Source organism: Heptranchias perlo, chromosome 17 (genome assembly GCF_035084215.1).
Source record: "Heptranchias perlo isolate sHepPer1 chromosome 17, sHepPer1.hap1, whole genome shotgun sequence".
NCBI classification, from domain to species: Eukaryota; Metazoa; Chordata; class Chondrichthyes; order Hexanchiformes; family Hexanchidae; genus Heptranchias; species Heptranchias perlo.
In genome coordinates this window covers 35,671,380-35,683,684 of record NC_090341.1, presented here as the reverse complement: position 1 = coordinate 35,683,684, position 12,305 = coordinate 35,671,380, and the positions used below count along the sequence as shown (strand labels likewise).

General features: G+C 47.8%; 1 protein-coding gene, 1 long non-coding RNA gene and 1 pseudogene across 5 annotated transcripts in view; 1 reads left to right on the top strand and 2 right to left on the bottom strand.

Moving 5' to 3' along the window:
* The window catches only part of LOC137334247 (FERM domain-containing protein 4B-like), a 261,811-nt gene that overhangs the window by 191,809 nt on the left and 57,697 nt on the right, over window positions 1–12,305 (top strand). For all 4 annotated transcript variants that reach the window (XM_067998885.1, XM_067998886.1, XM_067998884.1 and 1 more), the window contains 2 exons: window positions 772–837; window positions 11,448–11,505. In XM_067998885.1, coding sequence (XP_067854986.1) covers window positions 772–837; window positions 11,448–11,505 — 124 coding nt within the window. The remainder of the gene's footprint in view (window positions 1–771; window positions 838–11,447; window positions 11,506–12,305) is intronic.
* The window catches only part of LOC137334248 (uncharacterized), a 137,547-nt gene that overhangs the window by 73,763 nt on the left and 51,479 nt on the right, over window positions 1–12,305 (bottom strand). The window lies entirely within an intron of this gene.
* LOC137334440 (U2 spliceosomal RNA) lies at window positions 5,176–5,348 on the bottom strand (annotated as a pseudogene).

Genomic DNA, 12,305 nt, shown 5'->3' with positions numbered 1-12,305 from the left:
CTAACAGCCCCCTAACCACCCCCCCAGCACTTTAAACATTAGCAGCTGCAGCACATAGAGGGAGAGGGTCCCGGGATGGCAGTGAACTGGGAAACCCAACGAACAGAAAATGAACTGAAATCTCTTCCCACTGGCAGCGCTCTGGAATTAGGCACGATCCCAGGTGAGGGCAAAAGAAAAAAAGGACGCTGCAGTAGATACAGTCAATCCCAGGATATTTGGCTCATCCAGTTTACTGTACATACAATGACCATTTTGAGAATAAGAACACCTGCAAATAAAGGACACCTGATGCAAGTCCCATGGGTGTCCCTAATTTACAGGTTTCACTGTACTTCATTGGCTGTAAAGTGCTTTGGGATGTCCTGAGGTTTGAACGGGTGTGAAAAGCTCTTCCTTTTCTTTTACATTGCCACAATCTGAATGCCTGCCTAAAAATATCTCCTATACAGCAAATATTGTGCATTGGATTAAATGTTGAATATAACCTGTGACTTATGGTGCTTGGCTAATCAGCAGCAAAGGGCACTTGTTTAGGAATAGAAGATGCAAACAAGTCCAGTTAAATTGAAGTGACATTGGGCCAGACAGAATTTTCTGCATGGCTGTGCAGGCCAACCATTTGCTTATTGGGCAGAACAGATGAATTGCTTTCATTAAATTAACAAATTGTACAAACCACACAAGGTGAGTGGCTCCATGGCTAGGCATACCGTGTTGACTGGAAGTTTGCTTTTGGTTTGGACTAAAATGTTCTGTTTGTGCTTGCAGTGAAGATAGAGTGATCAACCATTACAAAAAACTAAAAGGTCTCAGCAGAGGACAAGCAATTGTCAAGTAAGTACATATCTGTTGCTCAATCCGTAATTGGTTGCTCAGTTTGCAGGCTGTATACTACTCATGGAGACTAAAGAATAATTAACATTTCTACAAAAGCTGTCCAATTGCTTAATGGTTAAAGGCACCACTGATGTACTAAGCCATGCAGAACAGAAGATCCCAAGTTCAATTCCCAGGCCATTCTGAGTTTGCTGATCTCAGCTGGGGTGCTACAGCAAGGCTTGATGCTCCTGAGCTAGGTAGGGAAAATAGAAAACAGGGTCCCTGTTTTTGATCCTGATGGAAAATGTACGAGTGGATATTGGGCTCAGTTGTGATGCCCACCACAGTTGAATATGCTGTTGGTGCTCTCAGTTGAGACTGATGTGAAAAATCACTTGAAGACGATGCCCCAGCATGAGTTTGCACTTCAGAACAGGATGGGGAGAAAGTTGGGGACAGGGAGGGAGAATTTCTGCATGTGCGATAACTGACTCAAAATAAGTAAAAAGTAACACGAGTGAATGTCAGCTCAGGAGTGGAAGTTAGCAAGTTCTGTTTGTATACAGTATTGCATTTCTTCATCATGTGAAATTCCATGTTAAGTTATATTAACGACCCTGACTTGGGTATACAGGGAATAATTTCAAAGTTTGCAGATGACACAAAACTCGGGAATGTAATAAACAATGTGGAGGATAGTAACAGACTTCAGGAGGACATAGGTGAAATGGGCAGACATGGCTGATGAAATTTAATGCAGAGAAGTGTGAAGTGATGTATTTTGGTAGGAAGAATGAAGGGAGGCAATATAAACTAAATGGTACAATTTTAAAGGGGGTACAGGAATAGGGAGACCTGGGGGTGTATGTACACAAATCTTCGAAGGTGGCAGGACAAGTTGAGAAGGCTGTTAAAGGATATGGGATCCTGGGCTTTATTAAGAGGCATAGAGTACAAAAGCAAGGAACTTATGCTAAACTTTTATAAAACACTGGTTAGGCCTCAGCTGGAGTATTGTATTCAATTCTGGGCACCACACTTTAGAAAGGATGTCAAGGCCTTAGAGAGGGTGCAGAAAAGATTCACTAGAATGGTACTGGGGATGAGGGACTTCAGTTGTGTGAGAGACTGGAGAAGCTGGGGTTGTTCTTAGAGCAGAGAAGGTTAAGGGGGGATTTGATAGAAGTCTTCAAAATCATGAAGGGTTTTGACTTTCCTTAAATAAGGAGAAACCGTTTCCAGTGGCGGCAGGGTCGATAACTAGAGGACACAGATTTATGATAGGCAAAAGAACCAGAGGTGACGAGAGGAAACATTATTTTATGCAGAGTGTTATGATCTGGAATGCACTGCCTGAAGGGGTGATGGAAGCAGATTCCGTAATAACTATCAAAAGGGAATTGGATAAATACTTGGAGAATAAATTTACAAGGCTGTGGGGAAAGAGCAGGGGAGCAGGATTAATTGGATAGCTCTTTCAAAGAGCTAGCACAGGCACAATGGGCCGAATGGCCTCCTTCTGTGCTGTAACATACCGTGATACTATGATATGTTCCCAATCTTACCAATGCCATCCAGGTTTCTCTATATGGAGGGAAGTTGTGAAGCTACATCTCCCAGAGCTGCTCTTGTAAACATTTAATAATGGTTAAAAAAACTGCATTGGTGGAGGTCTCGAAGCAGATCATCTCACCCTTTTAGTCCGTGTGTGTGGAGGGAGACCTAGGGGGAAGGGGAACATTACATTTTTAATCTAGCACTTTTTTTAATGTGACTTCTAATTTTTAATGGCCTATGTTGTGACGACACTAGGCATTTTATTGTTTTGTCATGTAATCCTCCCAGAACATAGTCCTGATGAGCCATTGACCATCATGTTCAAAATCTGTTGAAAAAGGAGTATTCAATCCCTATTTCTCAACCGAGGATTCCCCTCCTCTGTAGTTGCCCATGTCCGCCCCATTTCCCGCACTTCTGCCCTCACCCCTTCCCCTTCCTCCCAGAAGCACGATGGGATCCCCCTTGTCCTCATCTTCCACCCACCAGCCTCCACATTCAACGATCATCCAACGCCATTTCCGCCACCTCCTGCGCGATGCCACCACCAAATACATCTCCCTCTCCCCTCCCCTTTCAGCATTCTGAAGGGACCACTCCCTCCGCGACACCCTCGTCTACTCTTCCATCACCCCCACAACCCACTCTCCTTCCCACTGCACCTTCCTGTGCAAGCGCAGGAGATGCAACACCTGCCCCTTCAACTCCTCCCCTCCCACCGTCCAGGGCCCCAAACACTCCTTCCAGGTGAAACAACGATTTACTTGTACTTCTTTCAATTTAGTAAACTGAATTCACTGCTCACAATGCGGTCTCCTCTGCATTGGGGAGACCAAACGCAGATTGGATGATCGCTTTGCTGAACACCTCTGCTCAGTCCGCAAGCACGACCCTGAGCTTCCGGTCGCTTGCCATTTTAATTCTCTGTCCCACTCTGACCTCTGTGTCATCTGGCCCCCACACTGTTCCAATGAAGCTCGAGGAATAGCACCTCATCTTTCGATTAGGCACTTTGCAACCTCATGGACTCAACATTGATTTCACTAACTTCGGATCATAACCACTGCTCCCATTTTTGTGGACAACAGGCACTGTTGCCATTTACAGCTCCTCTAGACCCATCTTTTGTTTCTTTACTTTTTCGATTATCACCCTCCTTGCATTGCACCATCATCCCTTTTGTCATTTAATCACTCCTGCCCTCCATCCTATCACAGATCTTCCCTTTTGTTCTTTCCTCTCTCTTTCCCCCCCCCCCTTTCCCTGGCTCTGTATTTGCTTAAAAACTGTTAAATCTTCAACTTTTTCCAGTTCTGATGAAATGTTAACTGTTACTTTCTCCACAGATGCTGCCTGACTTGTTGAATATTTCCAGCATTTTCTGTTTTTATTTCAGATTTCCAACATCCACAGTATTTTGCTTTTGATTGAATATTTGGGGTAGTGACAGGCAACTCGGGCTTCTAACTATTTTAAGTCTGATCCCTACACTTTTCCGATTTGTAGTGCGTCAGTCTAATAATTTGTTCGATGGTCTATTCAAATAGTAGTTTAGGAGAATTTAAAGGTGAGATATAATTTCAGCTATCAATTTACCTACTTGCTGCTGCATCAAAACTAATGCTAAATAGTTTGTATGAAAAATATCGGCAGGGTGGTGAACAATTGATATCAAATTCTCATGTCTTGAAGGTTTGGCAAGGAATTTCAACTTTTCCTACTTTAAATGTGGAATTGTTAAGTAATTCGAACATGCCTTTCAGTTAGCTGTCATGGGCATACATCATATATACTTAGAATTATTAAAACCCATTTTGTATTTTATTTAAACTCTTGCAGATTTTAAAACATACAGAACACATTTCTGTTGACAAATTAAAGGAGGTGCAATGTTATTGTTTCACTTACATTGAATGAACAAGACAGTTGAAATTACAAGGCTGTACAAGCATTATAAAAAATAAAACTGTCTGTGGATGACACATTCCTTATTCTGATGTAGCTGGACCAAGCAAATCAAAACCTTGCAGTTCACTGGTCACAATACTTTGGTAGACAATACCTAATTTATTCTCCTGCTACTAATTGCAGTAAGTTGTCTGACAAAAACCATGCAGTATGGTCTTCCAATCCGATTTCAGGGTAAAATTTCTCATTGCTTGACTGGTATAAATAGCTAGTGCAACAAATCGAAACTCACCACCTGCACTCTGCAGATCATTTAACGACTCCCAGCAGACAAGCTGATGTGGAAATAAACCGTGCGGAGCATCTTGTTGCGGCTGAGTCCTCCTGACTCAAACTGAAGGCAATCTCTCTGGAGTTAGAAAAGTTGACAGAATTGCACTTTGTGCCTGCCAATGAAATGGTATAATGGGTTCAGCGGTTCGTCAAATGTGTGTTGCAGCTAAGCTTATAATCAAAATAAGTCTGTGGCTGGGATTCCTATTTCCTCCATCCAAACTACAACACTGATGAACTGATTTTATGCCTGTGCTATTAGGAGCTCAATCAAGCAACAACAATGACTTTTGTTTAATTTGCTCTTCTAACAAATGAAGAGTCTTAAGATTGGCACATATATGATTTTGTAAACAATAATAGTGCAGTTTCAGTGGGAAAATTATTACCATGGCACAAAAAGCTGTCTTTACTTAACCCCAAGGATAAAAGAGTAGGCGGATTTGTTTTTTTGTCAGTGCAATATATACGCTTTATTCTCACTAATAATACATACACACACATGTACAGAGACGCTGGGAACGAGCTGTTTTTCTTTTTGAATATCTCCCCACAGGGAGGTGCACCGTTCCCAGAGACACTGCAATACTGGGTCGATGCGTGGAGTGGACGGAGCAAGCCCCTATTCCATCTCCCTGTTCCAAAAATCAATTTAATATATGGTCCCCAGATAGGGGACGTATCAGATATTAAACTGATAAGAACAGATTTTTTTTTTCAAAAAATATACTTTATTCATAAAATTTGCAGCAGTACATACAATACAGTTGTCATATCACATTCCAAACGTTCACAATACAGATTATACAATTTGCAGGTTACGTCAAGTACAGTACAATGAACACATTGGACATAATTACAGTTCATGACACTCTAGGGTGTCTCATTGCATCATACTCAACACAGATTATTGCTTACAGAGTCATTTCAGATTGATTACAGGTACATTACAGCAATTTGAATTTTACATTCTGCCCGAGGGGGTTTTTCCCTGATTGCAGCCCCTCGGTTTACAATGGCGGGAAGGCTCTAAACGGTTGCCTTTCCCCACAGAGCCTTTGCGGCGGCCGCACCCATCCTCAGTGCGTCCCTCAGCACGTAGTCCTGGACCTTGGAATGTGCCAGTCTGCAACACTCGGTCGAGGACAACTCCTTGTGCTGGAAGACCAGCAAGTTTCGGGCAGACCAAAGGGCGTCTTTCACCGAGTTGATGGTCTTCCAGCAGCAGCTGATGTCCGTCTCAGTGTGCGTCCCCGGGAACAGCCCGTAGAGCACAGAAACCTGTGTTACGGAACTGCTCGGGACGAACCTGGACAGATACCACTGCATCTCTCTCCAGACCGTCTTTGCAAAGGCACATTCCATAAGGAGATGGGTGACGGTCTCGTCTCCACCGCAGCCTCCTCTGGGACAGCGCGCGGTGGCGCTGAGAGTCCGGGAGTGCATGAAGGATCTGACTGGAAGGGCCCTTCTCACCACCAGCCAAGCTAGGTCTTGGTGCTTGTTTGAAAGCTCTGGCGATGAGGCGTTCTGCCAAATGACATTGACAGTCTGCTCGGGGAACCAACCGACAGGATCCACCATCTCCTTTTCCCACAGGGTCTCGAGGACGTTACGTGCGGACCACTTGCTGATCGCCTTGTGGTCAAAGGTGTTTTCCTGCACAAACCTTTCCACGAAGGACAGGTGGGGCGGAACGGTCCAACTGGACGGAGCGTTCCGTGGCAGCGTGGCCAGGCCCATCCTTCTCAACACCGGGGACAGGTAGAACCTCAGCACGTAGTGACACTTTGTGTTTGCGTACTGAGGGTCTATGCACAGCTTGATGCAGCCGCACACAATGGTGGCCATCAGGATGAGGGCCACGTTGGGCACGCCTTTCCCCCCTTTCTCTGGAGATTTGTACATCGTGACCCTGCGGACACGGTCCATTTTTGATCTCCAGATAAAGTGGAAGATGGCTCGGGTGACTGTCGCGGCGCAGGAGCGAGGTATGGGCCAGACCTGCGCCACGTACAGCAACACCGAGAGCACCTCGCACCTGATGACCAGGTTCTTGCCCACGATCGAGAGGGATCGTTGATGCCACAGTCCCAGTTTCTGCTTAACCTTGGAGATACGCTCCTCCCAGTTTTTGGTGCACGCCCCGGCCCCCCCGAACCAGATCCCCAGCACCTTCAGGTAATCCGACCTGACGGTGAAGGGGACAAAGGATCGGTCGGTCCAGTTCCCAAAGAACATGGCCTCGCTCTTGCTACGATTTACCCTGGCCCCCGAGGCCAGTTCGAACTGGTCGCAGATGCTCATCAATCTGCGGACCGAGAGCTGATCCGAGCAAAAGACGGCGACGTCATCCATGTACAGGGAGGCCTTGACCTGAGTGCCTCCGCTGCCTGGGATCGTCACCCCTCTTATGCCCGCATCCCTCCTGATGGACTCGGCAAAGGGTTCGATGCAACACACGAACAAGACGGAGGAGAGAGGACAGCCCTGCCTGACTCCAGATTTGATCGGAAAGCTTTCTGATTCCCACCCGTTGATTGAAACTGCGCTACTGATGTTTGTGTAGAGCAGTTGGATCCAATTGCGGATTCCCTCCCCAAACCCCATTTTGGAGAGCACGTCCATCATGTACGTGTGGGATATTCTGTCAAAGGCCTTCTCCTGGTCCAGGCTGATCAGGCAGGTGTTCACCCCCCTGTCCTGTACGTAGGCAATCGTATCCCTGAGTAGCGCCAGGCTATCAGAGATCTTCCTGCCGGGTACGGCGCAGGTCTGATCGGGGTGGATCACCACCTCCAGGGCTGACTTGACCCGATTGGCGATGACCTTGGACAGAATTTTGTAGTCCACGTTAAGTAGTGAGATGGGTCGCCAATTTTTGATTTCTTCCCTCTCCCCTTTCTGCTTGTAGATGAGGGTGATGATGCCCTTCCTCAAGGAGTCTGACATGCTGCCTGTCAGGAGCATACCCCCGTACACTTCCAGCAGGTCTGGGCCTATCCAGTCCCACAGAGCCGAGTACAACTCCATCGGTAAGCCGTCGCTTCCGGGAGTCTTACTCTTCTCGAAGGATCGGACGGCCTTTGTCAGTTCGTCCAGAGTTAGCGGGTGATCCAGACTCTCCCGCTTGCTGTCGTCTAGAACCTCCGTGATAGACGACAAGAAGGAGTGGGAGGCCGCGCTGTCTGTGGGCTTCGCGTCGTACAGTCCGGCATAAAAGGATTTGCAGATCCTCAGTATGTCGGGCTGCGAGGACGTGACCGAGCCGTTCTCTTCCTTCAGGCTGCTGATCACAGAGCTCTCTCTGTGCACCTTTTGGAAGAAGAAGCGCGAGCAAGTCTCGTCCTGCTCCACGGAGCGGACTCTGGACCGGAAGATGATCTCGGAGGCAAAGAGCGAGGCTTGCTGGTCCTTCACCTCTCTGAGTTCCTCCCCGACATCGATCCCCATCGACTGCAGCAGGAGAAGATTCTGCATGCTTTTCTGGAGTCGGGACGTTTCCCTCTGCCTCTCTCTCGCCTTCTGAACACCTTTGAGGATGAAGAACCTCTTGATGTTCGCCTTGATGGCTTCCCACCAGTGCACTGGGGAATCAAAGAGGGGCTTTACGGTTCTCCAACCTTTGTAATCCCTACTTTGTGAATGTGACGTTAAGATGGAATGTTATTGGAATGTGACGTTAAGATGGTAGGCGGATTTATTTTTTTTTTCAAAAAATATACTTTATTCATAAAATTTGCAGCAGTACATACAATACAGTTGTCATATCACTTTCCAAACGTACACAATACAGATTATACAATTTGCAGGTTACGTCAAGTACAGTTCAATGAACACATTGGACATAATTACAGTTCATGACACTCTAGGGTGTCTCATTGCATCATACTCAACACAGATTATTGCTCACAGATTCATTTCAGATTCATTACAGGTACATTACAGCAATTTGAATTTTACATTCTGCCCGAGGGGGTTTTTCCCTGATTGCAGCCCCTCGGTTTACAATGGCGGGAAGGCTCTAAACGGTTGCCTTTCCCCACAGGGCCTTTGCGGCGGCCGCACCCATCCTCAGTGCGTCCCTCAGCACGTAGTCCTGGACCTTGGAATGTGCCAGTCTGCAACACTCGGTCGAGGACAGCTCCTTGTGCTGGAAGACCAGCAAGTTTCGGGCAGACCAAAGGGCGTCTTTCACCGAGTTGATGGTCTTCCAGCAGCAGCCGATGTCCGTCTCAGTGTGCGTCCCTGGGAACAGCCCGTAGAGCACAGAAACCTGTGTTACGGAACTGCTCGGGACGAACCTGGACAGATACCACTGCATCTCTCTCCAGACCTTCTTTGCAAAGGCACATTCCATAAGGAGATGGGTGACGGTCTCGTCTCCACCGCAGCCTCCTCTGGGACAGCGCGCGGTGGCGCTGAGAGGCCGGGAGTGCATGAAGGATCTGACGGGAAGGGCCCTTCTCACCACCAGCCAAGCTAGGCCTTGGTGCTTGTTTGAAAGCTCTGGCGATGAGGCGTTCTGCCAAATGACATTGACAGTCTGCTCGGGGAACCAACCGACAGGATCCACCATCTCCTTTTCCCGCAGGGTCTCGAGGACGTTACGTGCGGACCACTTGCTGATCGCCTTGTGGTCAAAGGTGTTTTCCTGCACAAACCTTTCCACGCAGGACAGGTGGGGCGGAACGGTCCAACTGGACGGAGCGTTCCGTGGCAGCGTGGCCAGGCCCATCCTTCTCAACACCGGGGACAGGTAGAACCTCAGCACGTAGTGACACTTTGTGTTTGCGTACTGAGGGTCTATGCACAGCTTGATGCAGCCGCACACAAAGGTGGCCATCAGGATGAGGGCCACGTTGGGCACGCCTTTCCCCCCTTTCTCTGGAGATTTGTACATCGTGACCCTGCGGACACGGTCCATTTTTGATCTCCAGACAAAGTGGAAGATGGCTCGGGTGACTGTCGCGGCGCAGGAGCGAGGTATGGGCCAGACCTGCGCCACGTACAGCAACACCGAGAGCACCTCGCACCTGATGACCAGGTTCTTGCCCACGATCGAGAGGGATCGTTGATGCCACAGTCCCAGTTTCTGCTTAACCTTGGAGATACGCTCCTCCCAGTTTTTGGTGCACGCCCCGGCCCCCCCGAACCAGATCCCCAGCACCTTCAGGTAATCCGACCTGACGGTGAAGGGGACAAAGGATCGGTCGGTCCAGTTCCCAAAGAACATGGCCTCGCTCTTGCTACGATTTACCCTGGCCCCCGAGGCCAGTTCGAAACGGTCGCAGATGCTCATCAATCTGCGGACCGAGAGCTGATCCGAGCAAAAGACGGCGACGTCATCCATGTACAGGGAGGCCTTGACCTGAGTGCCTCCGCTGCCTGGGATCGTCACCCCTCTTATGCCCGCATCCCTCCTGATGGACTCGGCAAAGGGTTCGATGCAACACACGAACAAGACGGAGGAGAGAGGACAGCCCTGCCTGACTCCAGATTTGATCGGAAAGCTTTCTGATTCCCACCCGTTGATTGAAACTGCGCTACTGATGTTTGTGTAGAGCAGTTGGATCCAATTGCGGATTCCCTCCCCAAACCCCATTTTGGAGAGCACGTCCATCATGTACGTGTGGGATATTCTGTCAAAGGCCTTCTCCTGGTCCAGGCTGATCAGGCAGGTGTTCACCCCCCTGTCCTGTACGTAGGCAATCGTATCCCTGAGTAGCGCCAGGCTATCAGAGATCTTCCTGCCGGGTACGGTGCAGGTCTGATCGGGGTGGATCAGCCCCTCTTTGATTCCCCAGTGCACTGGTGGGAAGCCATCAAGGCGAACATCAAGAGGTTCTTCATCCTCAAAGGTGTTCAGAAGGCGAGAGAGAGGCAGAGGGAAACGTCCCGACTCCAGAAAAGCATGCAGAATCTTCTCCTGCTGCAGTCGATGGGGATCGATGTCGGGGAGGAACTCAGAGAGGTGAAGGACCAGCAAGCCTCGCTCTTTGCCTCCGAGGCCTCCAAGATCATCTTCCGGTCCAGAGTCCGCTCCGTGGAGCAGGACGAGACTTGCTCGCGCTTCTTCTTCCAAAAGGTGCACAGAGAGAGCTCTGTGATCAGCAGCCTGAAGGAAGAGAACGGCTCGGTCACGTCCTCGCAGCCCGACATACTGAGGATCTGCAAATCCTTTTATGCCGGACTGTACGACGCGAAGCCCACAGACAGCGCGGCCTCCCATTCCTTCTTGTCGTCTATCACGGAGGTTCTAGACGACAGCAAGCGGGAGAGTCTGGATCACCCGCTAACTCTGGACGAACTGACAAAGGCCGTCCGATCCTTCGAGAAGAGTAAGACTCCCGGAAGCGACGGCTTACCGATGGAGTTGTACTCGGCTCTGTGGGACTGGATAGGCCCAGACCTGCTGGAAGTGTACGGGGGTATGCTTCTGGCAGGCAGCATGTCAGACTCCATGAGGAAAGGCATCATCACCCTCATCTACAAACGGAAGGGGGAGAGGGAAGAAATCAAAAATTGGCGACCCATCTCACTACTTAACGTGGACTACAAAATTCTGTCCAAGGTCATCGCCAATCGGGTCAAGATGGTAGGCGGATGTACCATCTTAACGTCACATTCCAATAAAGAAATGCATTTTTTTTCAGGTCCTTGTATGAAGACATACCTTCAGCTGCCACCTTTTTTGTTCAACTGCATCGAATTTGCACAATAGTAATATCACTAATTGAGTTGCTGGTTTATTTTGAACAAGCAAAACTTGTTTGTAAGAGAAACACGTTTGCACTTTGCATAACTAACCGAATTTCTTTTTTCAGTTATATGACTGTGGTGGAATCTCTTCCTACTTATGGTATTCATTACTATGGAGTAAAGGTTAGTCATTAAATATCTTTGCTTGGCACTGTGATGTGCTTTTTGCTCACAGTTTCTCATGGACAGAGTGGTTTTGTGTTTAAGAAAGCCCTTTTCATTTATTACTTTCTTACTGAGAGTCCTGTGGTTTTCTGTTTCTCCCATTCCATCACTGTGGATTTTTTTCCCCCCAGTGATGGTAATGCTTTGAGTTCTCTGCACATGAAACACTTGCTTTATCTCCTTAAGTGGTTAGTTTTTTTTCTCCCTGTCCCTCTCCTTTCTGTAATAAGTCAAATTGGGTTACAGCTCTACATGCACTGGTAGTTCTTTCATGCCTTAGACAAGTAAGCATTTATATTGCCTTTTACCACCTCAGCATGTTCCAAAGCACTTTACAGCCAATTAATTACTTTTGAAGTGTAATCATGGTTGTAATGTGGGGAAGTAGCCAGTCTTGATGTGTACAAGTGAGTTATCCAATCAATCGTACAAGGCATCACAGCCAAGTCCAATGTTCCCATGTGCACTTTGCAGCAGTTGTCACTGGATAGTATTTTGGAGCAGGAACTCTAACCCCAAGGAAGTTGAGGCCATATGTAGCACCCCCACTGCTGTCCTGGTTAAAATCAGCTAACACAGTGCAGATCAGGGGCCGAAGCAGGGATATTCCTGTTGTTTTTTAGATTTAGTGCCATACTATGCAGCACATGTTTTCAACAACAATTGGGGAACTCCCAAAATGGGCATTTGTAAAAATAACTGAGAGTCTAATCCACTATTGGACTTCCAATATTCCTTGCCTCTTCAAGCAAAGACAG